Below are 19,905 nucleotides of genomic sequence, written 5' to 3' on the forward strand. Positions count from 1 at the left end.
TTTTTATGATAATATTTATATTACTTTTGAGTAAAACATAGTTATCTTAATTTTTGTGGTATACGTTCTTTTAACATTTATTTAATTTTTATTTTATATAAAGTGTAATAATAAAAATTTATTTTTTATTGAATATAATACAAACTACATTTATTGTTTATTCTACAAATTGTAAAAAATTAAGGAAAAAGTAATAATAAATTATATAGCTCAATAAATCTATTTCATACATCTAAATTCAGAGATTATTTTGAAGAAATAAATTTTAAATTATTGATTAGGTACTGTAAATAATTATAAGAATTGGAAATATAATATTTATGTGCTTACATAATTATAAATACTTATTCTTAAGCAATTTGTTACTGCATTTAAATTTATTAAACAAATAAAATAGTAAATTATTACAGAGTAATAAATAATTGTTACTAATTAAATAATAATTTTTATATTAATTTTATAGTCATTCTAATTTCATTAAATTCTAATTAATTTATAGTAATTCTAATAAAATTTTTAGTTTAATAAAATGAAGAGGCATTTATACGCTTTAACATTATTACGTTTAGAAGACTGACCTAATTGTCAGTTTCAAAATTATATCTATTAAATTAGAGAATACATACAATGTTCATATAATATAATTTATATTATGAACTTTAATTTATTAATTATAAAAAAATAATTTGTATAAATATATGAACGTTTATTGATAAATATATCAGAGAATAATTATAAGTTAGAAATAAAGATATGAGTATTTGTTGAATAAAATATAAAACTGTGTTACAGAATGGATATTTACTCAATTTATTTCCCTAAGTATATTTATCATTGCACTTTCGAAAATGTTTGTAATAATTGTGACAAATAAATAATTATTATAACTTATTTGCATTGAAATTTTGTATATGTCAAGTATAAACTAACTGTAAACTCACAAAAACATAATTTTTAATTAAATTAAATATTTTTAAATTCGTTTTGACATTTGCACGAATAAATATGTGCTTACGCGCATGAATATAAGCACGCGTATAAGTCTGTAAATGTTAATCTCAGCTTCACTCCCGCATACTTGCTCCTTGTGCTTATTTATTTGCAGGTATATATAGAAATGTAGATATTACAATTGTTTATAAACTTTTCGACTCTATTTTTTTATTCAACTTTTCTATTCAATTACGATTCTGTGTTTTTATAGGAATTGAAAGAAAGCTTCAATTATGGCCTTTTCTATCCGCCAGTGAATGGAAAGGCTGGAAAATTCTTAGATGAAGAGCGCCGACTCGGGGATTATCCTTTTAATGGAAGTGTCGGTTACCTAGAGGTGGGTTTTAATTCTTCTTTATTTATTTTATTTGTGATTTAATTCTAAATGAAAAAATATTGAATGTTCAATAAAATATAATTACAAAATAATCAAGAATTATAAATAAATATGAGCCTTTATTACTTCAATAAAGAAAGTTTATATTTATTTATATTTTCAAATCGATTGATGAATGAAAATATTTATCGAAAAATGTTGAAATAATAAGTCTAAAATAATAAATCTAATTATATTGGTTGAATTTTAATGAAGATTAGCTAAGATATTTGTGTCATTTTTAAAAATATTATTTACCATCTGATTCAGCTTTAGAAAAATTGATTTTTTTAAATTAAATTACCCTGTGTCAAATTTTATTTAAATAATAACTTAAAAAATGTACTATATTTAAATAATTAAAAGTAATTTAAAAATATATAGCTATACAAACGAAAAAATAATTAGAAAATTGTTTTTAGAAATATTAGAAATCAGTTTTTTCACGTTATTGAAAATAGTATTTTACACATTTTACAAAATAAAATTATATATAAATTAGTTTGAAAACGAAGAATAGAAAATACGGATAAAAAATGTAATAGTTATAAATCGTTTTAATTATATATATATTTTTTGTCGTGTTCTATGCAATTAATAATAATGATTTAGTATTTAATATAATTATTGTAAAAAGAATAATTATTTTGAGTACCGATTACCACCATTTTTATACATTATTCTAAATTATTTTTTAACATTGTTATGCAAATTAGAAACATTTCGCACATTTCCACATATGTATTAGTGTTAGAGAATGCGAGAACATTTTTTTGCCACGACTTCCCACGGTCGCTGGACACTCGACACGGTCAATATATCTGGAAAACTCCAGTGAATAATTAGCTTATTTATTCTTGCTTATCTAAAAACGTGCTCATGCTTTTCCGGTGCAGTAAAACTGTTATGTTGTTTACTGCTAAGAAGACGTAGATTCTGAAAGAGTATCAGATATACGTAAAATATTAAGTACAAATATTTCTTAAATTTCGCTGCAACCCAAAACCCCGCACGTGCGACAACAAGCAATAGGCGTACGCGCGCACTCGGCTTTTTAAGACAATGCTTATCTTGTTCTTAACTACGTCGCATCTAGTCGATCGCACTGGAAGATCGACTACGCCGAAGAGGACCCTTCATCTAGCCTAGTCCCAGAGAAGGGACAGGCGACCAAGGAGGGGTGACTAATAGTAAAAGCTCCCCACTTTCCCACACTTTCCCGATTAGCATATTCGGGACTGAGCCCGGAAGGAAATGGAAATGAAGGCGTGCATAATCCATTGTGCTGCCCAAGGTCAACCTCTGATTGGATAATTGAAAGAAGAAGGGGTCCCAAGTGGAACTGGGTCAGTGAACTATTTAAGAAGGACAATGTAATAACCGCTTATTCCTATTCCTATTCTTCTCATGATTGAAAGGATAAGTCACGACTTACTCTCACGGAGGATGACCGGAGACAATAGTCGTTCAGCTGAGTCTAGTAAAAGTTCTTTCTACGACTGTGAGTCAATATACAGTTAAAATTGATCTCATCCATATTAAATTGCATAGGACCAGACCACTTGTAATCTCATTTGGAGACAAGGAAAAAACTTAAGAGCTGCAATTATTCAAGGGGAACTTCACATCAAGCCAACGAAGAGGGACTGCAAGAATCACGCTACACTGCAAGTAAGCCCTTACCGTTAGTACTGATTATCTGTTGACGCCACACAGTGGCTATTTCATTTCCTTCAACGAACAGCTATTCGCGCCACACTGAAAGAACAGATCGCAGCAACGATCAGTTGTTAACGCCACAAGTGGCGCACAGCTCCGCATAACCTCTATTTTAGGCTCGTACACGGCCCATTATTCGGAGGCAACTGCAACACGTGTTGAGTTGAAACGCGGCAAGATTGTAATATTCGATCAGAACACTACAACGATCATAACCTCCAAAGTGATAATATTCAATAGATTATAACCTATTTCTTTTCACAGTAAATCATAATCTCACCAGTTGCATGCAGAGAATAAGAAATTGATCATCTTCTAGTTCTCCAATAAAAAAGTATATCTCAACGCCACAAGATTATTAAGAAATATAAAGTCATTTGTAATTGAAATAAAGTGAAATAAATGGAATAAACAGCAGTAATAATTATATGTGTTAATTATTGAATCAGTGCATTAACCGTTTACTTGCCCAGCATTTTCCCATACAACATCTAGTGGTTTTTTGTTCTAAGTTGATTTTACACGTTTGGCTGACGAGTCAGATTAGTGGAATTATTTTTTGAACAATTAGCAAAACTAATTTTAAATGTAGTTGCATAAGTAAAATCATTTTTATAAAAATCTATCTTTATAGAGAAAAATAATTCCATGGTTATTGTTCGTTGGTTAGAGCATGAACAATTTTCCGAAATTAATAAGTCATTTAAAGTTTAATAGTTTTCAGTTATTTATTATTATTTTAAATTTGTGTGGTTTAAAATGTATACAAATTAATAAGTTATTCCTGTGAACGTCATTACTAAGAGAATGAAATAAATTGTTGCTTATATACTTTTTTTATAAATGTTTATCTTTCATTAGGGTAACAGAATTTACATACCTATTCATAAAAGCTATGATTTGATGGGGGATTTTTTCTGGTTTGAAAGCATTCCTTACTCTCTCTCTCTCTCTCTCTCTCTCTCTCACTCTCCCTTTCTATATATATATCTGTGCTCGAGATTCCGAAAATCTCTCGAATGTTATAATTTCTGGGAAAACTACAACGACTATAATTTCGACTATAATCACGGCTATCATTTCGGAGAAAATTCCAACGGTTATAATTTTTGTGAAATTTTCCAACGGTCGTTGGAGATCCCGAGAAACAAGTGCACAATCGCATCCATTGTTTCAAGCATCACAATCGCCTCCTTATTGTCAGCCAACAAAGCTGCCCCGTGCATATTTAAGGCAACCGTACCACGAGATGGGCGCTATTCAGCCAAAAACGAGTCACTCGAGCAATCGCACACACTGTTAGTAGAGCCGCTACGGAAGGTACTCTCAACAGTTTCATACTAAGTAGAATCTTATTCACAGTGCTCCGAGCACGAAGCTGTTACAGGCTTTCTCATATACAGTGCCATCGCGCACTCTCGCAGGACTCTCTTATACTCTGTGCCAACTGCACTCTCTCAAGTGGTCGCTTCCACAAGTCAGAGCAAGCAACACCATTCGACGCCACATCAAGGTATTGAACCATTTGTTCACTCTTCCACACCACAAGACAGCTTGGAGGAGACCAGCAATCAATTTACCACCACGTGGCACTATACGAAGAAATGTCAAGAGATTTACGACCTCTTACTTCTCGGTGTAGTATTTCACCACCAAGCGCACTGCTTCAAGAGGATCCGGAGATTTATGACCTCCTGCCTCTACAAGTAGTGCATGCTGAAACCATGTGGCAACAACCCAGAAATACCAAGCCCTCGCCAATTCTCATTACCAACATATAATCATTATATTGTAGTTATAAAATAAACGAAATAACAAGCACGAATAGCAGATGTGTTAAATACTGAATTGAAGCGCTACCCCTTCCACGTATCCACACTTTTCTCCCACTAGGAAACTGGTAGCCATAGTCTAATTCTAAACTATATGACTATCTCTTTGTCTATAGTTCTTTTTAATTCGATTTATATATGTTCAATTGATTCAATTTCAATTGAATGATTCAATTGGCCCATATTTAGTACAGTTAAAATCGGTACAATAAGTTAAGTATTTGTCGTACATACGAGAAAGATAGTTTTATATAACATAACTGCTTATTACTTATTTATTTTTTATTGCATTTTTTTAATTGTTAACTTCATATTTCTGTTTTTATACAAATGTGTTGGTTTATGCATAATTGTATCTTAAGGTTGCTATTTTTAACTTGCGAAGAACGATATTCGAATATTTAATCATATCTATATTTACTTGCTGGATTATTCGATTATATTTAACATTGTTTTAGTTTCAGCTCGGAGAAAGATAAAAATTTTAATTGTGAAATTGCTGAAAATTTAAAGAGCGCCAGTGATGAATTTTTCGGTTCAATATGAACTTTAATATACAGAGATTAGAGCTATAACAGTAATAAAATGATTAAAATCTTTATTATCTTTATTAAAATATAAAAGCTAATTCGAGCATACAAAAACATCAGTGGTAAAAAAGTGATATTGCGTCCATTAAGAGTTCAATAAATAGCCAAAATAAATGCTGTTATTAGAAACAATCTGATAATTTTAATTGTAAAAAAATTCCTTATAATAAGCATCTACAGTAGTAATTTATAGATTTATCTAATTTTTATCTAATTCAATACTCAATATTAATGAATTTTAAAATTTTAAGGTACTATTTCCTCAATATCTGCATTTTGTATTATTATCTAAAACAAAAGGTCAACACCAGAATTTAATTAAAGTTGTAATTGTCTCAATCTCTAACTATAAAAATAATATAATAAGGTTTTCATAGTGTTATTAGGTGATAGAACTTAAGGATATTAGGAGTTCAAAAAAAAGGATTAGAAAGTTAACAATGACTAAAGGATTAAATTAACTATGTGACTAAGTAAAACGCACTAAATCAAATGTAATTTTGTACATAATTATTTATCAATTAATTTAATAATTAATCATTATTAATAAATTAGGACTTATAATTTAAGGATAAATATATAATATAGTTTTGAATTTTCACAAATAGTAAGTAATACATAAATATTTTATAATTTTTGCTATTATATAATTTTAAATTAAAATCAATAATCAGATTTTCAAATATTAAAAGAATAAAAAGTAGTAAATTGAAAATTATCATTATTAATAATGTGAATTTGTTTAAGCAGTAATTTGTGAATTTGTAAACGAATAAAATTAATTCTTTGTTGAAGACATTTTCTATTATTAACTATGATTTTTTATTGCACCAGTTTTCCATTTTCTTTATTTTGTTAAAAATTTTAGTATTTTCTTGTATATGTAGATATATGTGTTTTATTAAGATATATAAGTATTTTGTTCTTACAACGTATAATCATAAAAAATCATAAGCATTGGTACTAAATAATTACCTATAGTTAATGAACCTTACATTCTTGTTGTTAATATATTAAAGACAGCAAATAATATCTTTTCTATTCTAAATACTACTATATACTATTATAAATAGTAGCTTTGCAAGTTCAGAAAGTTAATATATTTTATACAGATTTTCATCAGTTATTTAATCGTAGAAACACCGACAATAAAATAGCTTCTAATAAAAAAAGATGATAAAAATAATGAATGTTAAAAGTTAATTATAAATCTTCGTTCAGAGGTTGATTTTAAAAATCCTACTTGCAAATTATTTCATTAGTATAACTTTTTTATTGTATTAAAATAAAATGAACGTTTAATTGATTAATACATATTTATATTTTAAAGCTTTTTAATTTTTAAATATATTCATTTAAAGCAAATATCCACATAGTAAATGAATACTTTTATTTGTGTTCTTCAGCTCAAATACAAAAGAAGAGTTTACAAAATGTTGCACGTTGACGAGAAACAGTTAAAAGCCATGCATACCAGAACAAATATTCGACGCCTACTAGACTACGTGACCAACAGTCAAGTTGAAAAAATTTCTAAGATGTGTGGTAAGGGCCTAGACCCGAATTTTCACTGTCAAGACACTGGTGGTAAGCTATATAATTTTATGTTTTAAGTTTTATGTTTAAAAGAATCCGAAAAAAGTAAACGAAAATCTTTAAATATTAAAAGTATGAATTATATTTTAATTTGCATGGTGTGAAACTACTTACCTCTTCAAAGGAATATAAAATAAAAGCATTTGTCTGTATGTAGTAATTGTTGTACATCTTAATAATCGTAATTATTCATGCATAAATATTTAAAGTAATTATTAGTTATTTTTAATTTAAATAATTATAAATAATTACATTGTAGGGTATATGCATATATTTTAAAATAACTATCTTGTTGCTAAAATTAAGTTTATACTGTTAAAAGTTTATTATGTATTCAATGTAATAAAATAATAACATTCAATGCAATGACAAATCTTATATCTTATATGTTCTTATTTTATAAAAACATTGATTAAAAGTCGATAGATTAAAAACAGCTTTTATGTAAAATTTTCACAAATGTAAATTTAATTAAATTCAATATTTAACTCGAATATTTTTTAAGTTACAAGTTTAAGTATTAATAAATTATGCCTTTAATCTTATTTAATGATATCAAAAAGTTTAAATATTTTTCATTTCATTGTAACCAATATCAATTGTTAAATAAAGAAGGTCCATATAAAAAATATGCTACACTTATACTTTTGAAATTCACGAATAAACAATCCAGATATCTAATTGAAGTAAAACGAAATCATATATAGATATATATATACATATTTTGTTTAAGTCAATATGTTAAATTTAAATAGATTATTATTTATATATACTAATGTAACTAATTAGAAAATCCCGATTGGTTTGGTTCATTGTAACGATTAGGTCATACTAAAGAATTTTAATTTTGGTACATTTAATAATGTTAACTGTATTGATTTCATATGCTATGAAATACCGATATAAACAAAATTCTTGATGCATAACGATACAGCCAGCTGCACAGAGTTAGCGATGGTTGCTCGTACCTCTGAAAAAAGAGAAGCAGCAATGGCTCTAGTGGGAAACTCGTTTGCTCTCTAACAACCGTTACTTGGACCCCGTGCGTTATTTCCGAGCAGTAAGATGCGTCCTACTCGGAAAAATCGTCCTTAGATAAAGGGACGAATCCCACTAACCAAGGTCATATTTGCAGAAGGTCAATGTACCTAAGAAGTACTTTATCTGATAATTTGGACAGAATTTTTAAAGAAATAGTAGCAGTATGTGTTTCCTAAAGTATATATAGATGGAAAAGTTTTTAATTGGAAGGATATACATAATGATTGATTTTCATTTCTGTAATAATTGTTATTAAAATTATGCTGTTAAAAAATGCTTATATAATACGGTGTTCAAATGAATCGACACATTTTAATAATCTCTTTAAAAATATATTTTAATAGTGTTAAATTTCGACTGTTAATACGTTTATAAGTTGTTCATATAAAAATTAGTGTTAAATGCAAATAAAATACACGTATGAGACAAATGTAGCAAAATTTTCGAGATGTAAGCTATTAAAAAAATATATACTAAAATAAACATAAAGATTAGATTTTTTAAAACAAATTTTAAAGTATATTTAATAATTAACATTTGAATTTATTTTAAAAAATATTCATATTATTTAAAAATTATTATATTTAAAATCTTGTTAAGAGATTAAAAAAAAATTCATACTATATATATATGTAAATTGATAAAATATCAATAATATGTATTCAAAAGGGAAATATATTTTATCAATTGATGTACTAATTGTAATACTAAGATATTGATTAGATTTAAAATGCATAAATAGTTGTAACTGTTTTAAAATACTATTTTCAATATCAAGGTAAATATACACAATTTCAGTATTTCATTTTGTGTTCAATGTTAATTATGCCTTTAATAAATTATTATTATATTATACAATATTAAAAGTTATGTGTATTGAAAAAGATTTTTATAATTTAAAACAGAAACGCCATTAACTCTAGCGACGACTCTAAAAAAGTCATCTAAGGTAGTAATTGCACTGGTAAACGGAGGTGCCCTTCTCGACTATAGAACAAAGGAAGGGCTCACGGCACTTCATCGCGCAGTCGAGCGCAATAATCTTGAGGCTGTTAAGACCCTACTGGAGCTCGGTGCTAGTCCGAACTATAAAGATACAAAGGGCCTTACGCCCCTTTATTACAGTGTTATATACAAGACCGATCCGATGTTATGCGAAACACTGCTACATGATCATGCAACCATTGGGGCCCAAGATTTACAAGGCTGGCAGGAGGTTCACCAGGTGAGCATTGTAATGTAATTACAACAATATTTCTTCCAATTTTTTTATTACTTTCTAAAAATAATTTGATTCTTAATTTTAACATATTTGTAATCTTTTAGTACGTATATAAATAATATTTCACAAACACATCTAATTTCAACTATTTAATGTTAAATAAAAATAAAAATTTCAACTAATTTAATGATAAAATAATTTAGATTTTATCATGGTATATAATCCACATATATATATATATATATATATATATATATATATATATATTGTATGAATCTTATTATTGATATATTCGCATGGATATGTGTATAGATTTATATACATATAAAAACATAAAAAATGTTTATAAATATACATATTTTTCTATACGTTATACGCGCGGAAGTAAACAATCAATTTCAATTATAAAACACGAGAAATTCTGTTTTAAGTAATGAATTTTTTATAACTTAAGATTAAAACAAGATAAAGACAATCAGTTCAGATAAGTTAAAAAAGAACATTTTCAGTTATAGTTAAACGCAACACAATCCTTTCAGAAGGGGCTTGCAAAGTATATTTTATTAGTAAAAGAAATATAAAAAGCAAATAATTTTAGCAAAATCATAAATAAAGTTCATACCTTTAATTTGATCATTTTCGCAATTAATGATGATGCCATTCTACTTGTCTCTTCTAATTTTTCTGTCACGAATTCAATTTGTTAATTTTTACTATTCGTAATAGATGTGTTTAGTAGACGTAGGCGTTTTATATTTCAACGATAAATTCACTCAGTAAATGCATGTAAGCAAAAATAATATTTAGGAAAGATCTAAAATATTTACCACTTGAATATAAGTTCGTATTAATATTCTATTTATATTCTGTGATCAGTTTGATGCAATTCCTCTGTCTATCTTTATTTCTTTTATGTTTCCCTTTTTCTCCCTCCCTATTTCTTTCCATATAGCATGCATAAATTTTCCATTTTCGTTCATATATAATTCATTGGAATACATTATAACAATTATAAATAATGGAAAATTTATATATCTACATACGTTACGTGAAATTTAAAAAACTCTTAGCATTGCACGATACTAGATCTTTCAAATATGAAGTTTTTAATTGTAGTATGTTCATAGTACAATACAAACAAATTTATGATAAATAAATTGTATTTGATAATTATTTATAGCTTCATATTAAATGTCACTGAAAACGAGATCATATTTACCATTTTAGTTTCTAGTTATTAGTAAAATATATTTAAATAATTTAGTTAATTTAAAGATATGAATATTTAATTATGTTTTATTGTATGATATTTTTGTTTTTATATATTTAATTTAATTAATCTTATTTTATTTTACACAAATTTTAAGGTTCTCAAAGAATGTTTCATTCAAAATATTAAACATATAAATTCTTAATATCGTATATAACTCATGTTTTCTACGTTGGTAATTGTTTTATTTTTATGTATTATGAGAAAATTGATTATTATATTTATCCATAGCTAATCAGATTCTAAAAAGAAAATAGTAAAAGATAAATAAAATGCAAATATATTTATAAACTGTTTTTTGTATCTTGGAGGGAGTATCGTAAATTGGTAATCTTTGAATAAAGAAAATTATTATAATTAATAGTAAATTATTTTATTTTTTGATTATTCATTTAGGCCAGTGTCTCGAATATTAAAGAAAATATGCATTTTTACTTGTTGAATATTTTTAATTTTTTGTAATTCTATGAAGGATAACACTTAACTTTTATAACGCAACAAATATTAATCTTCAACTTAATTTATGGTAGGCTTGTCGAAACAACCTGGTCCAGCACTTAGATCACTTACTCTTTTACGGAGCAGATATGAATGCGCGCAATGCATCTGGCAACACGCCTCTTCATGTTTGTGCGGTTAACAATATCGACTCTTCATGCATCAGACAACTCTTGTTTCGCGGAGCTCAAAAGGATGCTCTTAATTACGCGAATCAAACGCCTTATCAAGTTGCGGTGATAGCAGGAAACATGGAGCTTGCCGATGTCATAAAGAACTATCAGCCTGATGAAGTTGGTGAGTTTTAGCACACGACTAAGTGGACTTTTTTTGGCTCATATTCGTTTTATTTCTTTTAATGTGGTTAAATATAGACTTTTTTTGTATTTATGACACTATGTTTTTTTCAAGAATTACATATAAACTTACTTGGTTATCATTTAATGAAGAAATATATCATATATCTTAGTCGAAGATAAATTACTAATATTGTTAATATTAAACGATAAAAAATCAGAAAAAAATAGGAACTTTAAATTTAAATAAGCAGGTACATTTATGTATCATCTATTATGTTATTTGTTTATCTCTGTAATTAATTTAACTAGGCATATATGTAATTTTCATATATCTAATAATAAAGTAAAAACAAATTTTTACGAAGTATTAAATGTAAGTGTAGTCACGTAAATTTTTAAACAGTAAAGTTTATTTAATATTTTACCAAAAATTAATGTATTTTCATCGCAATTATATCAACCATATACAAGAAAGTAAGGTTATGAACACAGAATATAGAAAGAGTTAAAGAAAGAGAAAGAGAGAGAGAGAGAGAGAGAGAGAGAGAGAGAGAAATTCAATGCCTGCACGCTGCTACCTCTTTGCATCTTCTTTGTACTTTTTACAGTTCTTTGCATGAATGCGTACGTTTGTATCCATGTACATATTGTAGTTTACCTGTTTAGATGCTTATTATAATTTTCATTATATATAATTTCACAAGCTTATAATCTATATGCGTATAGTTAATGCCAATAAATTATTGGACCTATATTAACCAAGATTTGTTACTCTCATCGCAATTAATATTAAAAAAAAATAAAATCATATTTTGATATAAAATTTACTAAATATATGTAAGTTTCTTTAAATTTGAAAAATTATTTATTTTTTATTCAATATAAATTTATATTATATATAAATATAAATTAAATGCATATCGATACTATCATTAATTAGATTTTAAATTTACTTTAATATTGAAAAATTGATTTATTTCATTACATTAATGAAAATGAATATTAAAAAAATTATCTTAAATAATAATAATTAAAATTATCTTTCCTTTTATATATATATATATATATATATATATACGTATGTATGTATACATAAAATTCCTTATTTTAAGTAATGACATAATTTTTTGAAAAATAATGAGACAAGATATTTTAAATTTTGGAATTTTTTTTATAAGAAACCTATTATTCACTCTAATTAGTTTTTTTAAATATGTCAAGTAAATATGATGTATAATTATGTAAAATTTTACTGAAATAAATTAATATAGTCAACTTTAATACATATATATTGTATTTTTATATAAAAGTATAATGTATAAATATTGCATACTAAATAAAATATGTAAGGAATACGAAAATGGTCGATACAACGCACGAATATACAAAAGTTACAATAATCTTGAAATTATGTACAAAACTGTTTACGATAAGCATCGTGTACTAATGAATCATATTCCAAAAAAAAATTCTGGAGCAAACGAATAAACTGACAGAAATGATTAATTTGATTTAATTATGTTATATTAACGATTTATAACGAAAAATCAAATGAAAAATTACTTTTATATTTATTTAGTTTATTATGTAAAAAGCTATTAGTAACTAAATTGTATGTAAACAGATTTTTCTAATATACTGATTGAATATAAAAATGATTGCATTTATGTTAATAGTTTATTTTTAATGTACAGGTGCTATAAAATCTGAAATTCTGTATAATGTATATACAGTATTCATAAATAATTTTAATATATGTTAGCAAAAAACGATTTTTATAAAATCTGAATTTAACGAATATTTAATATTATTAAATACATTATTCATATTATTATATTATTATATTATTATATAATAGCAATTGAATCATTTCTTTATATTTTTCAATAAATTGGTTACATTGCCCATATCTGTTGATAATGTAGTTTGAACTACATTTGTTTTGAGGTTCACTATTATGGCTTTATAAGATTAATGAGTCTAAAGGTACATGTTTGTAAAATGTCATTTTACTAATACGGGACTTCTGCATGCTGCGTCATAATATAAATATTCGAAGGTTTTTAAAAAAGTAGTCTTGACGTATTAAAATACAGATATTTATAAATAAATTTTGTATTTGCAAGCTTTAACATTGTACAGATCATTGCACATTTGAATATTATGTTATCCAGATTGAATAAATGATTGGACTAATTAATCATTCCTAATTAATTATAATGCCAAATAATAGTTTTTATATTTAAATATATTTACATTAAGATTGAATGTAATTCAAACTAGGAAAACTATAAACTTGATGGATTATTGATCTAGTGGATTCCGGTTCTTAAAATTCTTAAAATATATTATGAGTGAAATTACTAAATTTATATTTTTCTCATCGATCACTTTTCTTAAATATAGTTAAATATTTAGAACTATTAATAGAACTTATCATTTATCAGTTGAAATTTAAGAATTTAAATACAGCTTTTTATAAATCTACTTTATAAAGAATTATATTAAAAAAAATCTTTTCATATAAAATTATTAGAAAATTAAAAATTTGACCAAAGTAATGTATTCATTAAAATTATTTTCATATGATGGAAAATAAGAAAAATAATATTAATATTGAATATAATAATTAATATTATTATAATACATACTAGGGCAACTAAAATCTTTTACATTAACACGATTAATTGCTATTTTTATTACCTGTTACGAATACTTTATATTTTTAATTTCAGTCATTAAAACCTGACTACTATAAATTTAATGTAGTTAATCATATATTTAGAAAAATTAATTTATATTAAGATTTATAAATTATGAAAAACTAATGTCTTAAATTTAATGTTATAAATAATTTTTTATTTAAATCTAGATATTAAATATACATCCTCACAATTTTAACATTTGGAAAAATCGGTCTAAAATACAATTAAGATGTTTTTTTTACTTGAAAGAAAGATTTTTTTAATTAAATTACAAATAAAAATTAAAAGTATCTTATAAAATTGATCATTTCTGAATCGTTGACAATTGTGCTGTGATAATAAAAAACATAGAGGAGTAAAAGAAAGCAAGCGAATGAACAAACAGCAAGAAGAAAAACTAAAAAATGAAAATTAGATAGAAAGCAGAAATTTGAAAAATTCAACACCAACGAAAAGCAAAAATCAAAGAAAGATAAGAATAAATCCGCAATTGTATGGATACCATGATACATTTGCAGTGCCGTTCAAGGGCCCTCCACGCTACAATCCAAAAAGGCGCTCGGTGGCCTTCGGCAGCCTTTCGACGAACATTTCCGCGAGCAACCTCGGCACCTTCACCAGGCTACAGGCAATGACTTCTGAGTATCATCAATTCCTTACATCCCCATCACCGATTGACATGTCAATGTCACTTTTGTCGAATCCGAGCTCGGCAAATAATTCTTTCCCTTGTGCCGAACATTGTGGAACTAACAACAATCCCAGTCGGGTAGTTTCATCAGCCGATGCATACCTTGCCTCCGGCAGTTTGGGTCGGTCTAATTCGACAACAATAATGTCTACGACTGAGCACCAGCATCAGCACAATCATGATATAATGCCAAGGACTAACTCGCACCATAGGTGTCTCAACAGAATATTGTCTATTGAAGAGCAGCATCAACAGGGTAGTGCTGCTGTTATTGCATCGAGTATAACCACGAGTATCATCCATAGAATTCCGTCCGAACAGCACAAACAGCAGAGATTGAACTTGGATTATCAAAGTCCTACGCAGCTCAGGGATCACGCTGCGAGGTAAGCATAAACTGTCTTTGCTCTGATAAGAAATTGAGTTTATACATCCACGCACTTAAACAAATTAAAAAATTTTAAATAGAATTTTAAACTTATTATTAATTAAAATATTATATGATTAGTTAAATTTTTGTATTTATTTAAAATATAATTATATAATTGTCTTGAATATATTTTAGTATATTTTAAATTAAATATACTTAAATAATTTTAAATTATTTAGCGTTAAATTATTTAAATTATTTAGTTTTTCTAAATTAAACATATGAATTCGGAATTATTGCAATTAATAAGCTGAATATGTAATTAAACTCAGTCTCTCTCTATATCGCAACTATGATGAAACTGTATTCCCTTTCTCCTCCACTCTGTTTCTTTAATAACGTATTCTTTAATCATAAATAAAAAAAAGATTATTGAAAACGTTTAATTTATTCATAGATTATTTCATGATATCTATATTATAACATCATGATGATTATTTTTATAAAATTATAAGCTTTATTAACATCATAACCTTTATAATATTAAGAAAAATCCTTTTTAATATTTAATCCTCAAATAGTTTTCCAAAATCCAAATAATAGCTGCAATCGCAATTGCAAAGACAATTTACGCCTACCTCCGACTGAAACATACTTTTTATAATTCGGTCTTAATCTATAAATTTGTTACTAATTTATGTTTGGAATAGATAAATAGTGATATGAACCCAAATAAATACTTATAAATTTTTAAATGAAACAATTCATAAATTATAATTATTTATTTATAGTGTTTAAAAATTAAAATAATACTGTAAACCGAATAATTTAAGAAATGTTAAAATTTTACAAATATTTTGATTAATTAATAAATTATAATATTTATTACCCGTATAATTAAACACTGTCTTCAGTTCTAGTTTTGTTTCAATTAAAATAATAAATATTTATATCTAAAATAAAAAATATCTAGAAAAGTTACGGTTATATTATATTTACAATGTATTATATATTACACAACATATTATATACATGCAAATTATCTATTATAAAAATTGAATTCTATATTATTTTCCGTGTTTCTTAGTATAATTATGAATGAAAAGAGAAAAAACATTTGAGAAAAACAGAAGACATGGAAGTCATTAGTTCAATATTAAGTTGAGTGACAATCCATGGCGTTAAGACCGAATTGCGAATACTGAAAGTAATGAATACCGAGATCGAAGAACATGCAATGGTGATGTAAACGCCTGCGCGTATGCAAAAATCCTTTAAAGATTACCGAGTGGCGAACACTATCAGAACGTGCGGGTAGGCGGCCTAATGAGGCTACAGGAGCATCGGATCGAGCTCCAGCACCGACTTGACATACAAGCCGGGGGCGGCGTCCTCGGTCTGAGGCCGATGGATATGCCGCCCTCACCATCGCCGAGCAGTCGGAGCCTAGCACCTTTTAGTTCCGCGAGCTCCAGTCTTTCTGAGGGCAGCAATCAACCTTCCATCGAGGACTCAGCTAGCATTGTTACAGGTACATTTATTGAAATTTTCATTTCAATCTCTTCCTCTCTCTCTCTCTCTCTCTCTCTCTCTCTCTCTCTCTCTCTGTTTTCTTTAACTATTTCATATATAAAAACAAACATAGACAAATATATTGAAACTCAATTCTAATTATTGTTGTCAAGTATAAAAACTTTCAATAAATAACTAGTATTTAAAATATTTAATTTGATTTATTATATTTTATTGCACTATAATCTTTACAATTTGTTATTGGAAAAATAAGCCAAAATTTTTAATCTATACTCAGTATAGTTTTCTTATTTTCATATGATTAAACGACGATTAAAATATTAAAAAGGAAAATTGATAATTGACAATATTAAGAAAGTATAGTATTATTTGAAATCTTGTTGGAATACTAAAAAAAATTATTTTCGTAGCATAATTCCGCAAACACTATAAATATAATGAAGTAACTTTGATAATATAATTAACATAACGTTACTGAAATAATAAATACTGTGGTTATGATTTTTCCTTTTTTTATAATTTATTTTTTAAACCTTTTAAATTTCTTTTTTTCTTTCTCTTCCTCCCTCTCTTCTAGTTCTTTGTTTTTATTTCTATATCTCTTTCTTTTTTATTCATTTTATTGAAAAATTCTCATCTGAGATTTACCCGGAACATTTCGGAGGTGGAAGAACTTGACATCTCTTCGTGATACATGCAACACCATCAGGAAAATCGCACAATATTGCTTGAGAAAAATATTTTCTGCTGGAGGTAGTGATTTTACCTTACGTGTAAAATGAGGAATTTCGTTTTTCAGTGTTTTAAGCTTTGCTGTGCAGAAATAAAAGAAATTAAATTCGTTGATAGATTATAGATTTCTTTGCACTAGATATTTTTATACTGAAACATAATATTTGTTTTATTAGAACTTTAATTTTTCATACATATTTGGTTTTATAATTGTAGTATTTCTATAATAATTTATAATCATAGATGTTATGGTTGATTTTTAGACTTAGAATGTTTTTTATAACTATATTATCATATTTCTCACTCACATTTAATAAATATTCATCACGTAGTCACATTCATCTATTTGTTAGAATGTTATATATAAGAATTTTCAATAAACTAGTTTATTTTTGACCTCAATTTAATTTTCAATGTTATTAATTAGTAGTTCAATATTTTATGTTTTTAAAACAGTGGTAAACTATAATTTTTTTCATTTATTCATTTACAACTTAAAATGTAATAGTTATTAATAAATATAATTTAAAAATATTTAAAAACTATAATATGTTTTTTAATCATGTTAAGAATTAAAAACAATAAATTAAATATTCATCTTTAATTAATATATAGTTTTTAAGAATGATAACAGAAATTGTTTTTATAATATAATACGGTTTTGTAAATCAAAGCCAAATTAAAAAAAATATATAAAAAGTATGTTTATAGTAAATATTTATTTACATTTTTCTATTTTTTTCTACTAGAAAAACAAATAATTACAGAAACACGATGGAAGTAATACAAATAACACCGATTAAATATTTCTGTTTAAAAGAAGACAGTTTAATAAATTTTACAGTATTATTTTCTTATACTTATAAATGCTATTATATTTTTATTTGATTTTAAATATAAGAAAATATTACTCTACTATCGATAAATATAGACAAATATTATTTTGTTTTTGTAAAAATAAACTATGATAAAAATTCCATTTATAATTAATCAAAGAGTATTTTAAAAATATTCAAACGCTTAATTAATGCATTTTTTGTTCAATTTATTCAATTAAACAGACTTAATAAGAAACTACAATAATATACATATTTTATCAATACACTATTTATTTGTGGTAAATAAGCCTTATGTAGATTATGTAATAATGATGTTAGAATCATGATATTCATATGCATCTAATGTATTTCAAAGTTGAAGTTGTATAATTTAATTTACCTTATATTTAATTTATCTATAATTTAAACCTTATTTTACGTATAAGTATCATTAAAAGTATCATTATCTTACGATTCGAAATAAAAATTATCTTTTTCTACTTTGTGACATCATTCTAAAATTTTTATACGCATTAAAAGTGGAACCAAAATTATTTTCAAGCATTTATTATAATGGAAACAAATATTGTTTTATTAGTTAAAAAATATTGAATAGTAAAGCAATTATTTAGTATAACTACAGAAAAAGACATTTTTAAATTAAATTTCCCAATTGATGCTTATAACATAAACGTATTTCGTTTGTTAGTTTGGAAATACAAATGTTATACTTTTTATTTATAAATTTCTTAAAACAAATTTTAAATTATTAGAATGCTATTAAAATAATGTAAAACTATGTAAACATTTATACATTTAATTATCGATTATATTATACTTATATGTTTTCCAGTTGTATATTAGTTTTAATATATTTAATAAATAATGATATAATGTAAAAATCAAATAAATACAATTTATAAATTACAGATTTTAAAGATATTTATTTATTTAAGATATCTTGATAAAGTTATTTAACTTGAATATTTCATACATTGAAAAGGTTAGTTTGAAATTAAATCTTTATAAATACATAGTACAAACACATTTATCATTAAATAGTCAGATTAAAAAATTTTACATATCAACAATTCTTCGAAAAACAGAATTTCGGTAGTAAACAATTTAGAACTTTGTTGCAGTATGTTCAAAACTCGGCAAATCATTGAAGGATCAAATATGCAAAAATGGATACGAATTTAAATTAAAAGTAAATGAAAACAGTCATTGGATAATGTAATCGTCTATCGGTTATACTGTAGCATACATCGTAATCTTTTCTTATCAGTATTTACGTTAATCATTTTACGCGAGACGGGAAGACAAGAGTGAAAAATAAGAACAGGGCAATATTCATACATCCGGATAATGGATACATGTTTGACATCACGCGGCTCTGGCTCGCGCCCGATTGTTCCAGACAAAAGCCTCGGTGACACGGCCTCAGACATCATCAGCGACAGCTCAGGCGTCGGAACTTCTCAGTCTGATACCACTAATAATTCGCTATTAATACCTGGCACAACTGTCGTTTGCATTGAGGGATACACTAGCAGCATACCTGGACACTTAAATATCAATCAAGGCGATATACTTGAAGGTTAGCATAATTTCAAAATG

General features: G+C 26.1%; 1 protein-coding gene and 1 long non-coding RNA gene across 2 annotated transcripts in view; one reads left to right on the forward strand and one right to left on the reverse strand.

Annotated features, from left to right (window-relative positions):
- Prosap (SH3 and multiple ankyrin repeat domains prosap) overlaps window positions 1–19,905 on the forward strand; it is an 82,879-nt gene that overhangs the window by 51,602 nt on the left and 11,372 nt on the right. The window contains exons 4-10 of the mRNA XM_011505252.1: window positions 1,205–1,330; window positions 6,917–7,097; window positions 9,053–9,372; window positions 11,170–11,434; window positions 14,660–15,218; window positions 16,483–16,733; window positions 19,706–19,885. Coding sequence (XP_011503554.1) covers window positions 1,205–1,330; window positions 6,917–7,097; window positions 9,053–9,372; window positions 11,170–11,434; window positions 14,660–15,218; window positions 16,483–16,733; window positions 19,706–19,885 — 1,882 coding nt within the window. The remainder of the gene's footprint in view (window positions 1–1,204; window positions 1,331–6,916; window positions 7,098–9,052; window positions 9,373–11,169; window positions 11,435–14,659; window positions 15,219–16,482; window positions 16,734–19,705; window positions 19,886–19,905) is intronic.
- On the reverse strand, window positions 1,282–10,292 carry LOC105366720 (uncharacterized). Its single transcript, XR_913018.1, has 3 exons — window positions 10,197–10,292; window positions 9,992–10,082; window positions 1,282–1,324 (listed from the first exon to the last, which is right to left on the reverse strand). It is a non-coding gene; the product is annotated as an uncharacterized LOC105366720 (long non-coding RNA).

The sequence above is a fragment of the Ceratosolen solmsi genome, unplaced genomic scaffold, assembly GCF_000503995.2.
Source record: "Ceratosolen solmsi marchali unplaced genomic scaffold, CerSol_1.0 scaffold5, whole genome shotgun sequence".
Lineage (NCBI taxonomy): Eukaryota > Metazoa > Arthropoda > Insecta > Hymenoptera > Agaonidae > Ceratosolen > Ceratosolen solmsi.